This window comes from Periplaneta americana, chromosome 12, assembly GCF_040183065.1.
Source record: "Periplaneta americana isolate PAMFEO1 chromosome 12, P.americana_PAMFEO1_priV1, whole genome shotgun sequence".
Lineage (NCBI taxonomy): Eukaryota > Metazoa > Arthropoda > Insecta > Blattodea > Blattidae > Periplaneta > Periplaneta americana.
The window spans coordinates 109,637,608-109,656,284 of NC_091128.1; the positions used below are offsets into that span (position 1 = coordinate 109,637,608).

Genomic DNA, 18,677 nt, shown 5'->3' on the forward strand with positions numbered 1-18,677 from the left:
CAGACGCTAAATAACCGAAGATGTTGATAAAGCGTCGTAAAATAACCTACTACTACTATACGTGAACTTGGTCATTTTCTTGCCATTTATTTGGCTGTTCAATTATGTAATTTTGATAACTTTAAAAGTTGCCTGTGAAGTATACAACCCAATCATCAGACAATGTTCAATCCGTTTGACCACGATTAATAATGTAAAGAGAATAGAATGCAGCCGTCGGCCATCTTTTTGACCACAGATCAACACAATTAAATGGACGAATTTGTAACAGTATGCTGCTGAAGTTTTAAGAATGGCTGTCAAATGGTTTGTGAAGTTCAAAATATAATATTTATGATTTTATTCAAATTGACGAGCATAATGTACGTATAAATAAATAAAAAGTAACTCATAATAGTAGTTTAAAGTTGAAAACACTCTTTCAGTCCAAGAATTCTGATAAGTTATTGGCTTGTTATTATCTCGAAGTCTTCAAAATGAAGTGCAAGAAGATAATGAACATTTGGGGCATTAATTATAAGTAATAGACCTAGTAGGAATGGGAAAGTTTCACTTGTTTTTTGCACAATATCAGTTGTTCTGCTGAGTGATGTAAGAATACTATAATGAATATTGGTGTACGAATTAAGTTTTGCAGAGAGAATAGTATAGATTTGTTCTTCAAATAGTGTAATTGTACTCTGAACTTTTTTGTTTTGGAAAGCGGTAAATGTTTATATTTACAAAAGAACTACAAATGAATGGTGATTGTTGACTTTTTTTGGGAAAAAGTGTAATTTGTTTTAAATTATAGAGTGTTCTTTCAATGTTTTGTTTAATATAGGCCTATCGTAAGAGGTTATGATACCTCTGTTGAGTTTTAAGCTGTAAAATTTATGTAGTCTGAAAGCTTAGAATGTTTACTTTGCCGATACTAGTTACTGTAGCCTGCCAACGAATGAAATAAGGTTAGGTTGGTTTGCTTTGTTTGCTGTAATTAATTTATACCGCAATGGTTCATAATTAGCAGGGTATTAGGTAGGCCTATGTAAGGGATACACATAAGTGGTGTGACTTACGTGGTGAAACTCGAAGTAGGCAGGAGTTAATGCATATGTGGCACAGTAATTCAACTTCAAGAAGAAACAAAGTACGTTTCTGAAATTATGTAAAAATGACAGTTTGTGAATCGTGGCCTCTGACAATTTATAAACTTTGCTGGTAGAGGTAGTAAATACTGTAAGTTATAACATTTTAAGCAGTAAGTTAGTCGTAGTAGCTGAATTATATTAATAGATAACAAAACTAAAATTGCAAATCTGTCTTAAAGGTATAGCTCCCTGTGAAGCAGACGTGAATAATTTCAAGGGAAAAATTGTTCCAGGGCCGGGTATCGACCAAACCAAAAGTCCCAGGAGCGTTACCCGCCCCCGGAACAATTTTTCCCATGAAATTATTCAAAACTAGAATTCTTTGACAGGAATTGTGTTTTGTCATTTTAAGTGACAAAGTAAGAGAATGGAGAAAAATGGAGAAACCAGCATAACGTGCAATATGAATGCAACACAGCAAAGCAAATGTTAACTCAAAAAGCAAAAGGATAATGTAGTCTAAGGGGAAGTAAATTAAGATGATGTGATCAAGAAGCTTGTGGGACCGAAACAGGCAGCTGAGGGTGGTGGTGATATATTCAACTAATTTTTAACTATTAACTTCATTCATTCTCAATGGGTTGATTGAAAAAATAGTGGCTAGACGTAACCTATTATAATTGTGTAGGCCTATATATACCCAAGTATTTTCTTGGAAAAACTTAAGATATTCACGAAACCTGAGGGTGTAATTGGCTTCAGAAATCGATTCTCTGGGATTCAGAAATAAGCCAACACAGTACTTGTAAGGAGAGGTACAGGTACGCTCGTAATTAGCTTAGGTTATAAACCATACTGTAATGTTCGGTGTTGAGACATCTTATTTATTTGAATGCTTTTATTTTGTCTGCTTTATAAATTAATGGGCCACGCATTAGCGTCGTGAAGAAGGCGTTGTGGGCGGAAGATTGCAGGTTCGGTTTCAAATGGGATCATGAATTTTTTCCATTGATCTAATCCTTGCGGCTGCACCATGGCCATGTGGTTTACTCATCCTCTACCAGAAAAGAGAATCCAGGGATATTTTCTTAGGACAAAGGCGGCCATCACTTATTCCTAGTCACTTTGCCTTGTGAGGTGTGAGCCTTAACATCCAGTCACAATACTACAGAAGAACTAGACCAAAGTAGACACATTTTTTCCTTCAATAATTTTGTAGGCCTACTATGAATAGAGTACTAAGCACGTGGTTAAACTTTCCAGCACCAATACTTTCCAAAGAATAACCTAGAACTATTCACCTGTCGTACGTAGTAATGAATGGATGTATCTATCCCATATTGTCCACATCAGAAGTCAACGAGCAAATGGATCACCATTTAATGAAATGTATTATGTTGAAATACAACCACTTTCAACAATAATCTCTTATCTCTATTTGCACTAAAAATGCTTTCCTGTTGGTGCAGTTCATGCCCCCAAACACCCACTCTCCAGAAATTTGCACCTCTATTGGCACTTAAAATACTTTCTTTCTGTTGTGATTCAGGCTCCCAAACACCCACTGCCCAGAAATTTGCACCTGGACCTCTCGAGCAAACTTAAGTACCTACTACTTAAATTACATGTCTCATGAGCACTTGCCATTATGGCGGCAGTTCATTCATTACTATGTACTGCAGGTAATAGTTATAGGTTAGGCTATTCTGTGGAAAATATTGCTTGCCGGAAAATAAAACCATGTGCTTAGTACTCTATACTATTTTTATTAAGCACTTTTTAAAGAAAAAGTGGTGCCTCCTTTGGTATAGTTCTTCTGTAGAATTACCTTTTTTATATTGAGGAAAAGGGTACATAGCTATATATTAAGTACCTACTTATAATCTTTCTAATCTCGGTATGACCAATTACTCAAACGCGAGTAGGTACTAATTTCTTAACTGTTAATTCAGTTGGCTGGCTGCTAAAAAAGTTTCAGTTTAAAAATGTTATATAAATTTTAATTTAGTCGTACAAAATCCGTGAGATGATTATTTATAGACTGGAAGGACTCGTGGAATCTACTCACAGTAGGTGTTCGTCCATTGATAGAATGTAACTTGTAATTTTATTTTCTTTGATCTGTCACTTGTATTGTGCACACATTGCATTTGTTTCTGTGGGTTTATTAAAATGTTACTGTTATTTCTGCCTGATATGGTGGCAGATGAAGTGATTTTAATGCAGTTTTGCTCGACACAACATAATTTATTTAATTAATATATAAATGAATCTTGGAGAGAATTTCAGCACGTGCTTCCCTGCATTTGGTTGCAGTTTGAAAGTAAAAAAAGTTTTAAGCCTTTCTGGACATATTTAACCAGTGTCTGTTCAGAGAAGTTTTTTTGTTGTTCTTTCACATTTGTCACTCAAAAAGCAGAATCTTCTTGATAGATCCCCTCCTCCAGCATATTAAAAAGTGGTGGTTTATGCATATATATTATAACTTTCTATGTTTGAGAAGATGAACAGTCATCAAAAGAAGACAGAAAATTGTTCAGCTATACATTCTTAAAAAAAGTTTTTATTGTTTCCCCTTTCCAAGAAAACCTAAGTTTGGAATATACGAGATCTGTCCAGAAAATATCCTTTCATTTTAAAAATTTCAAGAACTGGTTATGTGACCTTGATACAACTTGGCAGCTAGTCAGAGCATACATGAACAGTCTCTCTCTCTCTCTCTCTCTCTCTCTCTCTCTCTCTCCCATAAGGCTGTTCTGTTGGAGTAAGATATTGTTGAATGATTAATGAGCTTCTGTACTCTGTGACTGTTGCATTGACAATATAACAAAGCAAGTAGCGAATTTAATTTTTTTTAGTTCATTGTTAACTCTCTAGCATCCCTTAGTGCTTTCTGTTGTGATCACTGTTGTCATTACTTATTACTTGTCAACAATAAGATGTTGAAACATGTGTTCAGATTTCTGCCCAGTGATAGTTCTGATATTATATTGTATTTTATTTTGAAGATTGTTTAAATTAATAACCCAGCACACTTGTTGTCACACTCGCGTTTACACAAGTTTCCAGTTTCTAGACACCCAGGGAATTTTTATTTTTCGAGGAAAATTCTCTGATGGCTGAGCCTGGGAATCGAACCCGAGTCCTCTGGATCTGGAAGCCAGCATGCTGACCAACAGACCATGGCGGCAGTCAAAGTAGCGAATCTGCAACAAGTTTTGTTTCCAATTTGGATATTTGTCCACATAAACTGTTCACATGATTAGGAGACTTTGGGGGATGATTCATCGAGTGAAGCCCAGATAAATTGTGATACTAGCTCTTCAAAGATGGCCAAGAATCCATTGAAAGTGATCTACATTCTGGAAGTTCTTGACTAAGCAGAATGCATGCAAATTGTAATCAGCAAAACTAACAATTAATAGTACGAGGATTAGAAAAAGATCTGTAAATTCCACTGGCTATTGTTTCAGAGATTTTGACAGAGGATTTTGTTATGAAACATAAGTGGCACAAAATTCGTGACAGTGCACCTGCACTTTCTTTCTTTCTTTCTTTCTTTCTTTCTTTCTTTCTTCTTGTGGATAAACTTCATATCATTCCCCCATACAGTCCAGATTTGGTTCTTTGCGACTCAGTGAGGCTAGGATAAATACGAGGTCCAAGGGGCCTAAGATGTCATTGTCATACGTAGTCAATTTTTTTTTAATGTCAAGTGGTTGGATACTTTCTATACAGAACTAGTACAAATCAGTTGCCACTTGCTACTTTGTACGTTGAGACATTTATATTGCATGGATGTAAAATGCGTTACAGTGTACCTCATTTTGAGAGTAGAGTATCATCTACTGTAAATGTATTTAAAACACATAATTAAGAAGATTTATTAGTCTGAGACTGGACTACTGTTGTGATCACTGGACTAATGAGCAGGACTCGTGCTCTGAGACCACTCGGGCATGGTTTCGAATCCCACTTGGCTGATTATTGGATTGATTTTTTTCCCCCCTCATCCTCCGAGTCTGGTTTGGTGGTCAGATCTGGGATTCGAGGGTTCACATCTATCTGAGAATGATGGATTTTAAAGGATGCTAAAATCTTTGGAATGGCGTCCACTGGAAAGAAAGTGAATATATGGGTCCAGTATGGTACTTAAAGAAATCTGCACTTGATAGAGTACTCCAAACAAATTTGTCGGCCATTTTAGACTCACGTTGAATTTCGATGCCAAATAACCTCTGCAGTCGAAAGGGTAATTAAATAAAATACTATTACTACTACTATTCCCCAGTTTTAAGGTGAATTTTATGTACCGGTAACTCATGGTGAATCCTTAGACTAATCTCTTCAAAATATTATCTCGCTATCACCAATTCTATCAATGCTTGATAATTGCACAGTTGCTACAGGTTGTTAAATGGCAGAAAATAAAAAAAAAAAGAAATAATCCGAGAGAGATGAGATGATACAAGAGTCAAGAAGCTTTCATAATAGGAAAGAATCATAAATGTTCACAGTGTTGATGAATCTGAGGGAGAAAGAATGCTGCAGAAGCTAAAATTTAAGTTTCTGAGGGAAGTGGAATGTGAGAGTGAATTGGGTCAGCTGTGTTCACAGTAGCGTCATTGGGAAACTTACATTAACCCTTAGGAGCCGTGCGTCCCTTATAGTAGCCAGCTATTATTATGGTCATGACGTGATATATGTTATAAATTGTATGTTATACCGTATATAAAATACGTTGATATTCTTTAATTTTATATAGTGGCATAAGTCTTCCAGCTTCTAAGGGTTAACCCTTAAACTATTAAAACTATGGGTTAACCCTTAGAAGCTGGAAGACTTATGCAATTGCACGCAAATGCCTAACTCTTAACCAGGGGTTCGTATACCTGCATAATCGGGTAAATTCGTGTTGGGTTCGTTAGCCGAACTGTGGTGCACAAGATATGTCTGGCCAGCATATCATACCTAAGATCGCAGGTTCACGTCCCGGCCACTGCAGTCAATTGAGCCTGTGGTAAAAAGGATGGGGAGGGCCCATGTAAAACAATCAGTGTAATGGTACACATGGAAGCTGACAGGTTGCAGTTGAAATGATTTGCTCCTTTTTTAAGAGAAAAAAAAAACATTACAAAAAAAATTGTTGTTTTAATCAAGTGCAATATCCTTAATGTTATATAAAATTAAAGAATATCAACGTATTTTATATATAACATACAATTTATAACATATCACGTCATGTCTATAATACTAGCTGGCCACTATAATAGACACATGGTTCCTAAAGGTTAAAGAGGCAATCGGTCTATAGTTCTGTAAGAAATTGGAGACTTTCTTAATAAATCAGGAATTCAAAAACTGATTAATTAGTTGGGACAGTTATACCACTTGATATTGAATGCTGAAATTAGGAAAGAAAATGTAGCCATAATATTGTTAATGTTGAACGAGGATATTTCCATGAGAGTAAAAAAGTAACAATATGGAAACTATGAGAAATGTAATGCTTATGGAATAATAGTCTAAAATTACATTTAAATAATGCTAACTTATTTAATTCTAAATTTCTTGAATTAAAACATACGAATATGAGGATTATGGTATATGGAAATTTCTTATGAAGTTGGAAGAAGCATATATTGCTTAGTAGCTATAATAGATTTCTTATTACTTTGGTAAAAAGTAGTTATCAATTCTATCAGAACTTGATTATGTACATTTGCATCATATGCACATGGCAATAAATTCCATCCCAAATAAAGGCTCAGCCATAATTCATTGAAGAAGATTCGAAAATTAAAAATATTAATATTGTTCATTTCAAATTTGACACACATTTTTTATTTTAAATTAAATTTAATATGTAGATACCAGGTGATAGTTTTTAATGTTTGCAAGTGTTTTCAATCATGTGATTAAGCTGATTACATTAGTTTGTTACATCGAAACTGCTTTAGAGTTCATAAAGTTTCAAGTTGACTTAATAGAAACAAAGTAGGCCTATGTTGATAGTTATGACATCATTCCATTAAAGAAAGTTATTTTAGATTTCATTCAGACTTTGCGAACTTTTTTATGAATTTATATTCGTGTTTCCAGAGCATACTTCAAAGGATGGCGGGACAACAAATCTGCTTGAAGTGGAACAGTTTTCAGTCTAATATTGTTACAAGTTTTGAAAGTTTGTGGGAGGAAGAAGGACTAGTTGATGTTACATTGGCTAGTGATGGTCAATGTATTCGTGCCCACAAAGTCATTTTGTCAGCATGCAGTCCTTTTTTTAGAAGAGTTTTTCAGGTATGTTATGTAATTTACTTAGTTTTGCTTCCTAATAGATGAAAGCCATAACTTAGTAGAGTTGTAAATTATTAGTTCAGTAAAGAATGAAAGAATGCTAGAACATTCTTCATAGCCATAATTTTTCTCCATCATTCATTAATAACAATGTATAGCCTATATATTTTAAATTTTAAAATTATATGTTCTTGGTGTAATATTTAATCTTTTTAAGTCTTGATTTGTTTTTTCCTCATAACTTGTGCTTTATTGTTCTCAGTCTTTGTGTATACAAGCGCGCACGCACACATACACACACACACACACACACACACACACACACACACACACACACACACACACACACACACACACACACACACACGCACACACGCACACACACACACACACACACGCACACACACACACACACACACACACACACTTTTTTTTAATTATAGGAAGTCTGAAGAAAAGCACTGTTATGACGTAAAGATCTGTTTAAGTGTTTTACAGAAATACTTGTTTTCAGTATTCCTGATAACCAAAAAAGTCAGTCATTTTTGTTCATAATTAACTGCATAGTACCTCACCACAATTTCATCAAGGTCAAGCTTTCCTACATTAAGACTTGCTATATACGGTACCTATTGATAGAGTCTGAGGTTTCATCTACAGACACATCGCTGGCTCAATATTACAGGTTCTATGTCTATATCAGAAATATTACTACATACACCCTTGTAATATTTAGCCAGCGACATATGAACAAGAATCGCTTATATCCTCTCGAATAGATGTGACAGTTTCATTGTAAATTTTGTCTACATAATTTTTTTTAAGATAGATTCAGATGAAATGTTTTGTTTGCAGTATATTTGTAGAAGCTCCCTTAAAACTGGATTTTCAATTGGATTCCACAGAATGTTGGAAGCAATACTGTGGTTAAGTCTGTACAGAAGTTTAATAGGTTGTTAGTATAGTCTGTTTTATTTGATTTTTCTGCTATATGTCCCGCACTCTGCTCTCGACATGACACCACGAACTGAATTATTTAAAAACAGACAAAACATATGAGAAAATATGTATCATCTTCGTGATATTTATTTTGTACTGTAACTTCACTTTTTTGTTTTTTTGTTTTTTTTTGTTTTGTATGCCCTGTATATCTCCCATATTTCATCTACAGTCTCGGAAATGTTTGTTCACTATAACTACTCAAAGACAATACTGTACATAAATTTGTTCTCAGTAATGTTGATCAATTTGATCTCTCAAACAGATTTTGGGAAACTTGTGTGGATTATTGATACATTTATGTGACCATAGTGTGGCTACTGTGTTTCAGAGCAACCCATGTCAGCATCCAGTGATCATTCTTCAGGATGTTCACTTCACAGAACTTGAATCTCTTCTGTGTTTTGTATATAAAGGAGAGGTCAACATTGAACAAGAAAATCTTCCAGCTTTGTTGAGAGCAGCTGAGACATTACAGATTCGAGGACTTTCAGGAGCTTCAGAACAGGTCAAAGAAAAGGTACGCAAAATTTCGTCCCATTGTACTTACTTATATCTTTATATTTTTGTAATCTTGCAAATATCCTCTTGTGATTTGCACTAGGTTCATTTTAATAGAACTTTATAGAATTATGACATTAAAGAAACTACACTGTGAAGGAACGAAAAACGAAGACTTAATAGCCATGTAAAATATAGTGGGCTTCGACTATCATTATTCATTGATTCCACGAATTGGTTGAACGATTATGTATCGAAATGACAACAATCATATCATTTAAACTCAAGTTACAATGACTGTTCTTCCTGAAAATAAAACCTAGTCGCACATAAACATATTTCTTGTAAGTTATAACACTGACATAGTTAATGTACTACTACATTACAAGAAGTATCAACCTTTTACACTTTCACATTGATGTTATATTTAATAAACAAATTATTAAGCCGATCACATATTTTTATATGTTTTTAAAGGATTTCAGCAGAAAAGCTTAATAAAAAATTCATTGCCACCAAATTGCATGTTTCAATCGGACACCATGTTTCTTTACTGACTTTGACATAGAAATTAATAGCTGATATATTGTACATCTGTTATCAGGCAATACATTTCACTTGACGATATGTATCAGAGAAAGAACAATTGTTTGTATTTATCTGAAGTCTGATTAGTGTAATATGTAACTAGTCAGCAATGTATGCATTCGAGAGGGAAAGGAATTAGCCACCATACCCGATTATCTCCTGGCTTAGTTGCCTCACAAGTGGTGCCTTATTGATATCACTTGCGAGGTTCAGACCTGTCTTCGGACAGTTGACTAAACAACAATTGACTGTTTTAGGAGTAAACGATAACGAAAGATTTACGTTGTTCATACATGTAGTATTCTGCTAGGTGGTTACCATGCCTACTTCTGGATTACAGATTGAAATTTGGCCAAGGGCGATGGATTTTCAGATGGAAAATATCTTACATGTGACTTCCATCAGACTAGAAAATGAAGCGATTGGTTGCATATATGAATGTATGAAAAAACATTCCAATCTTATGAATCCATGCTTGTTGAATTAATGTACCATGTATCAGTAATCGCAGGATAACGGCACAACAAATATATTTGTTCAAAACCACAAATGGTTTAATAGACAACCCTGATCTTCTACAGCTAATTAGTTTCAATATTGGTAAATCAAATTTGAGAAAGCAATCTCTCTTTTATTTACAGACATCAAAAACACAATATCATAAAGTGTCTCCACTTTTATTAATGCTTCGAACATACAATCATCTATCAAATAAACAGGATTTAGATTTTTCGATATCATACAATATGTACAAGAAAAAATTATGTAAAGCATTATTTGATGTCAATGATTTAAGTACTGTTAAGAATTATTAGAGCTAATTCGTACTTCATCGTGCTTAAATATTTAAATGTGTATCTTATGTTACAAAGGACAATATATATATATCTATATATATAGCAATAGTTTCATGGTAATATGTTAACTTCTAGTTGCATGTTATAGTTATACTCATATATCTGTGGCTTGGTTCTAAAAGGGCCAATGTCAATTTTTTGCACTTTTGAGTTATTACACTTTCGAGCTTATCTCGGTCTGTTCTTCCATATACTAAAAGGGCCAATGTCTGCTGCAGTTAATATGGACGGTGCAGAGCATTCACAAGCCAATGTCATAGGTTCACTGTACAAAATAAGCAAACTTCAAACCCATTTATCTCAAAACTAACATTTTTGACATTGGCCCTTTTAGAACTAAGCCACAGATACATCCTACTGTAATTGGAACCCATGTTCTGTAGTAGTGATGAAATAAATAAATATGTAAGACAGAAGTTCTTTGTTCGTAAATAAAGATGATTGAATACAAAACTATGTGTATAGGTCCAACATTACTCCGTTTGATAACAAATGTAAGCGTGATACAATTGTGGAGACTTCTGGTAGAAAAGAAATTAAAATATTAGATTCAAAATGTCAATGAACTGTAGTCTACTGTGTATAAAGATACCATGGATGCAAGGTGCACAGACTGAAGATAAATATAAGATAAGCCAAGACCAATTGAAAGGAGCCAGTGACTTTATTTTAAGTTCTTGGCACTGGAAGCCAACTATTCTAATATGTTGTCATTTTTTATTTATTGTTGATCTTCACAGATGGGGGTTTGCAGTACTAAGAAGGGCACACTGCCACCCCCACAAGAATCTTCTCCCGATGGCCCACCTCCAGTGAAGCGTCAGCGAAGCTTGCAACAGTCACAGTCTCCTCCCCTGCCTGATACTCCTCTTGCCCTCACTCCTACCTCTCGCCCCATTCGTTCCCGTCATCCTTCGACATCTTCAGTAGAACCTTGGGAACAGCCACAGCAACCAAATGAACCTGAGGTCCCACCCAAGGTGGAACCCAGGGACAGTGAGTCAGGCAGTCCGTCCCCACACTTGCTGGCAGTGGAAGAAGCGCTGGAAGACAGTACCGATGGTTCTCTCGGAACTACTCTGGATCTGGCACAGGCTCAGGGAAAACTGACAGGATCAGACAGTAGCCAAATGAAAGGTAAGATTTGATTTCATATACTCTATGGTGTCCTTGTCATTAGTAATTGTAACATTGGCTCTTTCAGTTTTATAAAGAGTAATGTGTTTATTATTCAGTTTTGGATGCATATGGGTTAATAAAACAGGAAGTGAAACAGACTTCGTGAGGTGCATGAATAGTTCATGTTTAATTGGATTTTTTATGCTGTGTCATATATGATATGGTATGGGTGAAATAAGAGTATTTGGAAATTGCTTGAAATTAGCAATTCTATCAAATTCTTGTTTTTAATTTCACATTATACAAATTATAAAGAGAAAATATTGTGTTACAGCAAGAAAATTGATTCAAGATTTTCGCGGAAATATAGATACATTTTCCAGCATGGATAACCAGAAAAGTGATTTTAGGCATACTGTATATGTCCGTGTACAGTGATTTCTTTAAACCATTGAATGGATTTTGTCCCTATTCATTATTTATGCGTCAGTTTATCCAGGAATGATGCACGTGAAATATAATAGTTTTTAGTAAGAAATTAATAGGTCTTCATTTGAAATCGAAAATACAAAATGGTCATGAACTCTAAATATACCGTAACCATTTTTTTTTTAATTTTATTTCTTGCGTAAGATGAAAAGATAGGTTAAATGAGGAGTCCAGCATGTTACCAGATCTCTACTTATTGTTTTTTTTTTTATAAATATGGGAATTATTTCTGCTTTTCGTTATGAATTATTTTAAAGTCCTGAGCATGTATGAAAAATCAGAAATTTCTTAATTATTATTAACAGAAATTTCAGCTCGGTTGGAAAAATTTATCATCACTAGTGAATAACTGAAGAAGAATGCTAAGGGAGTAGAATTGAAAGAGAACGATTTGTTCAGAGTCTTGTAATAAATCATTAATATAAATTACTTTCAACATTCATGTTACTTTTAAATGCCGATTTTTTAAAATAGAAATAATAATATTAGAAATGATTAAATTAACATATAACAATTACATGCGAATTTATGAAAAATTACTTACATATATATCTACTTAAACTGTACAAGTCATAAATGAAGATAAATGTTGTCTTAATTTTGGGATTGTAGAAGGTACCTGTTATGTGTAACCTGGTATAAATTGGAGAAAAGTTTTCCGGGCTATGAGGCCGTGGTCCGTTGGTTGTGTGACCAAACGTTTCGTTCACTGCTGCGGTGAACATCTTCAGTGGTGTATATTGCTGGTGCAGCTGGTTCTACTGCGTGTGCTGATTACAGTCTGCGCTGGCTGCATTGTTGTATATATAGTGTGGGAGGGGGGTGGCAGCTTGCTGTTGTCGCCTTGGTCCACGCTCGAATGTGCTTCGTGGGCGGGTTTGCTGTTGCCTACGTGATCCGCGTCCGGGGTTGTGTTGTTTAATTGTGCTACGCGGGCGGGTTTGATGTTAGTTTTTCTTAATGCCAGATACCAGGCCTTATTAACCTTGAGGCCTTCCTCTTTGCGATTGAAATTTGTAATCGGCACACGCAGTAGAACCAGCTGCACCAGCAATATACACCACTGAAGATGTTCACCGCAGCAGTGAATGAAACGTTTGGTCATACAACCAACGGACCATGGCCTCATAGCCTGGAAAACTTTTCTCCTATTGACGCCGGCCATGAAAGCCTACACTCTATTACTGGTATAAATTAAATTATTTAATTTAGATTTGTCTTTTAAATAAAATAATTCAAGAAAGTAAACTACAATGACTCCCAGTGAAAGTTCCCAGTGTTCTGATCAGCCAACCAGCCACAAGTCCCCCCTTTCATTCCCCCCTCTACTACCATTGCTCGCATCCATAAACTCACAGTGCTTTGCCAGGTTAAAACTTATGTAGTGTGCTATATTAATAACATTCGGTACTCATCCTCCTCACAGTTGCTGCTGAATGTGTTGTCCATCTTATGTGATACATAATTCATAAATTTCCTGATTGCCCAGTTCCTTGTAGAGAAAGTAGAGAAATAATACTACATTTAGTGAATAGTTTTAATGAAACAGGTTCTGTTAATGATGTGATGTAAATTATGTGTCATACAAGATGGGCAACACTTCAGCAGCTACTGCGAGGAAGATGAGTATCAAATGTTAATATAACATAGTATATAAGTTTTAATCCAACGAAGCTTGCTCATGGATGCAAGCAGCGGCAGTAGTGAGGGGAGGGACCTCGGCCCACAGAAACACTGGGAACATTTGCTGGGACTCATGTATAAACAGTAATATCATTTGAAACATAATAAAGAAATTGAATTGTTCTGAAATACATGAAACCTACAATGAGAAAGTTTGTATTAGTTTCGTGACATTTCGGTTTTTCCTTCCTATATTTCTGGTTAAATAATAATAATTAGTTTCAGTCAAAAGATAACATAAAGATCAGATAGAAAAGAAGGCTTATATCTTCTGTGGTTTAGTACATAATATGTTATTTGCATTTATACACATTAACTTGTGAAAAAGGTAATTTATTAAGTGGAATTACATTTTGCACATCTTATGAAATAAGTGAGTTTCGTTAGCAGTATAATAACTGTGCAGTGAAGTTAACATGAGTGAAAATCTGATCTCCGAGTTTTAGAGTGATCAGAGGGAATTATAAGTAGCCTACTTCTTGATAATAGAATTCAGATGTGTATTATGGGCTTGTGTAAAATAATGAGTATTCAGTGTTGTTTAGTTGTTTTTATGACATGATTTCTGAATTAATGTCAATCTTCAGTTGAGAATAGTGTATTACAAACTAAATTGAATTCTGTGCTTTGTAATTGCGAAACCTTGAACTACCACTTCTATGAAAATGATCGGATATATTGTTAATAGGTAATAGATTATTTCACTTCAGGTGACCATAGATAGAATAGTGGGGCATTGTAATTTTTATGGTTAACTTCATCACTAAGAGGTAATTATGGTACATTGATAAGAAATTGTTGTGTGCATAGTAACTGAAAAAGTCACTTGCATTACATCATAACATGGAAAGAGTAGTTTAGTCTGTTGGATCTGTTACATTAACAACTGCAACTATGCATATTTTTTTATCTGTATTATTCTATTATGTGATCCTTTAAACTACAACAATTACTGAACATCATTAAAATTAAGTTACATAATGTTATTATACGGTATAGTGAACAGAAAAGTGCTACAGAAAAAGCAGTTCTTTTTTTCTCCCAAAGTATTCCTCATATTCTGAATAGATTACCTGTAATTGAGAAACATGATAAACAGTGCTAAGCAGTATAGCGAATTTGAAGATTTGAATACCATAAATGACAGATAGTATCAACTATACTAGGCTTACCTTACATCTAGCTACTTTTTAATTATTACTGGTTGAGTAGATTATATCCGTCCCACAAAGTGCCAGTGTGCACCCATTTCCCTGTTACTAAGATAGCATGTTGTCAATAATTTGATAATCTTAAAATTATTAACGTAAAATATCATTAATTATAAGCAATTAAAACATCATTTACTCACCTAAATCAAACAAAGAGAACTGTCTACCTTCTTGTTCCAAGCATTTGTGGCACATGCTTAAGAGATGATGCGTCACTTGCTGCAGTTCCCTTTGAGAAATAGATGCGATATTTTCCCGGATACAGTTTTTCAATTCTTTCAGAGTATGTGGATTATTTTTATACACGGTATCTTTAAAGTTCCTCAGAGAATAAAAGTCACAGGCAATTGTGTCAGGAGATCAGGGGACCACACATTCCTACTGATAATTTTCTTGTCAAAAGTTATATGAAATACATCCATAGAATAGTGTGCTGTATAAGCTGTCACAGAGCCCTGTGGAAAAAGGCAAAAGCATTCCCTTTCCATAACTCATCAATAAAGGAACTCATAATAATTTCCACTTACTTCTTGGTATTAATAGTTTGTTAAAAAAATAGGGCCTCTTATCCTTTCGCTACTCATACCACCATACTTATGTATTTACATCATGGGAGCTTTTCATGAAAGCAGTCAGGTTTTTCGGAGCTCCAGTGTCTACTATTTATTTGTCTTTCGAGATGGAACCAAGCCTTGTTGGAAAACAGAACGAAATTAGAGTCATTTTCGCTATCATGCAGTCTGTTTAAATTCGTTCACAAAATCTATGCCTGATCCTCAGGTCACAGTTCTTGCACTGCTATAAATTTGTAAGGTTATAACTTCAATTACTTTGTAGCATTTTTCACAAAATTATAAAACATATCCATTTCCTGGAGAAGATGACAAAGTGGTTTTTAACTGAAATTTCTAAGTGATGTCCATTGTCATCCAAATTTTCCTCAATGAGGACAGTACATCTTCTTCTGCATTTCTTATTTGTGACACTTACTGTCGTCTTGAATTTATTACAATATAATGTATCGTCGGTTGTCTTGGAACATTAACACAGTGAGTCTTTCCTGATATCTTCTTTGAAATTCATAAGCTGAATTTTTTTGTGCACGATTATCGAAAAAGTAATGGCTGTTCAATGCTGTAACATGTTGCTATTTTGAGCTATAAATTATAAAAGTGAACACACACATACATTGAATTTATTACAATATAATGTATCGTCAGTTGTCTTGGAACATTAACACAGTGAGTCTTTCCTGATATCTTCTTTGAAATTCATAAGCTGAATTTTTTTATGCACGATTATCGAAAAAGTAATGGCTGTTCAATGCTGTAACATGTTGCTATTTTGAGCTATAAATTATAAAAGTGAACACACACATACATCTAATCTCATCTTGGCTTCCATAAGACTAAGATAATCTGAGATCGCAATTCAGTGCTGTTAGGAGTGTTGCCACATTTACTCATTGATAACATGCTGTCTCTGTAACTGCTACATAGGAGTGCATTGGCTTAAAGTCAAGTTTCTGCTTCGTTGGTAAGGAAGTAATCTACGAGGGCTATTCATAAAGTAACTTCCGTTTATGTTTTACAAACCTGTGAATGACGTTACAGAATTGGGTTACAATACATTTGAAAGTATACACTCTAGTTTATTTTTCCACATAGTTTCCAGTCACATTGAGACACTTGTCAAAGCATTTGACGAGCTTTGAAATTCCGCAATTCCGCCACCTGCGACTGAAGCCAACCTACGATGCTGGTTTTCAACTCTTTGTCATCATCAAAACGCTTCGAGCCAAGCCATGTCTTCATGTGCATGAAGAGATGGTAATCACTAGGCGCCAAATATGGGCTATAGGGAGGATGATCCAATACTTCCCAGTTGAACTCTTGCAGTTTGGTCGCAGTGCGACGTGCTGTATGCAGGAAAATCACCCCAGAGCTCAACATGCCATGACGTTTGTTTTGAATGACCCTTTTCAAGTTTGTTAGTGTGTTACAGTAACGCTCAGCGTTAATTGTGGCATTCCTCTCCAAGAACTCCACTAGCAAAATTCCTTTTCTGTCCCAGAAGACAGTTGCCATGACTTTCCTCATGGAAAGTGTTTGACGACACTTTGTGGGTTTTTTTTTCGGGGAATGAGTATGACCCCACTGTATTGATTGAAGCTTCGTTTCTGCATTCACATACTGGACCCAAGTCTCATCTCCTGTTACAATCTGATCGAGAAAAGCATCACCTTCTCTTTTGTAACGCTCAAGAAAGGACAGTGCCGCTCCCATCCACTGAGCCTTTTGATCCTCAGAAAGGAGTTTAGGCACCCATCTGGCAGAAAGTTTCCGGTAGCCCAAATCTTCGGTAATTACTTTGTACAGAGGAGTACGAGTAATCTGTGGAAAATCCTCACTAAGCTCCGACATGGTGAACATGTGGTTTGCTCTAAACCTTTCGTCAATCAAACGAATCAGATCTGCATTCACGATACTCGATCGACCACTTCTCTCTTCATCATGGACATTAATTCGCCCATTTTTGAACATACGGCACCATTGTCTTACACCACCTTCACTCATTACGTCTGGCCCATAAACTTCATAAAGTTGGCGATGAATTTCACTGGCTTTACAGTTTTTGGCCACAAGAAATCTTATTACAGAACGTACCTCTCACCTGCCGGGACTTGCGATTGCAGCACACATTTTGACAGCACGTGGCTCAGAGAGGAACAAAGACACGACCTTGACTCTACCGCTGCTCGACGTGTACTGCTTCAAGGTACACTTTACCGCAAGAGTGGCGTCACTGTCTCTGTTACGCACGCTATATGAAAACAGAAGTTACTTTATGAGTAGCCCTCGTACTTACGAAGCATTATTCAAATACACTTGCGAATGATTAGCATTATTATTGTTTCTGCTGTCAGCATCAGCATCACAATCATTACCATCATCATTGTCACAATTATAGACATTCAAGAAAAATGGATAGTTGTTGCAATTGATATATAGGGTAGCCCAAAAGTCCTGCACCATAGGCTGGATTACAATATTTGTTCAATGTGTTGGCCACCAGTGTCTAAAACACAATTATATACATTCACTATGATTCGAAGGATGTAGGTCACCATGCCCAATGAAAAAGCACGCCACTGAGAAGCAATTTGCTCATGCAGATGCTGTTTGTCCCAGATTTTAAGACTGTACACTTTTGCTTTGAGGTGGCCCTACACCATTGGATTCAAAACCAGGGGTCAGGGAGCCCATTCCATATGTCTCCTACATTCAATCTGTTGACAGAAGTTCTTATAATCTGCCCATGATGCAGGACTTAAGGGCCAGCCTGTACATAAGCATTTTCTGTGTTTGTGGTTCAAGCATGTGTTGTAAGGAATAAAGCACTGCATAGTTTAATTTGAATTGTCGTAATATTTCTTCTTAATAAAATAGGGCCTATATGAACGTGAGATGTATCAGTGGATTCTTTTGTTTTATTTCTTTATTTGTGTATGTAGGAAACTGTTCTTAAATTTATCTTGGCACATTTTAGGCTTTATGAATATGTAATCAAAAAAGGAAATTGGTGTTTGTTGGTGTGCAGACAAGAAATCAAATGGAATAGCTACATTGGGATAAAAAAATAGAATAATGCCTAAAGTCAACGTCATTGGAATTAATGATAATTTCTGTGTGAATGTAGAAATTAATGCAAATGTTCTGTGTGAAAAACTGTAGCTGACACAAGTTAGTGTGTTCAGATAGGGTAATAAAATGCTGTATATTTAACGAATAATAAATTATTGTCTTGTTTAGAAAACCACACTGAATCGTGTGATGGTGATTAAAAGGCGACATGCAACATTT

At 35.4% G+C, this 18,677-nt stretch overlaps 1 protein-coding gene across 4 annotated transcripts in view; it reads left to right on the plus strand.

Moving 5' to 3' along the window:
* Positions 1 to 224: 224 nt before the first annotated feature.
* Positions 225 to 18,677, plus strand: part of LOC138710808 (protein bric-a-brac 1-like) — a 66,069-nt gene continuing 47,616 nt past the window's right edge. For 2 of the 4 annotated variants that reach the window (XM_069841933.1, XM_069841936.1), the window contains exons 1-4: positions 225 to 306; positions 7,173 to 7,370; positions 8,698 to 8,886; positions 11,053 to 11,449. In XM_069841933.1, the coding sequence (XP_069698034.1) occupies positions 304 to 306; positions 7,173 to 7,370; positions 8,698 to 8,886; positions 11,053 to 11,449 (787 nt within the window). In that variant the 5' untranslated portion in view covers positions 225 to 303. Of the gene's footprint in view, positions 363 to 456; positions 592 to 7,172; positions 7,371 to 8,697; positions 8,887 to 11,052; positions 11,450 to 18,677 lie in introns of those variants that run through there. The other 2 variants (XM_069841934.1, XM_069841935.1) reach the window with 2 other exon arrangements.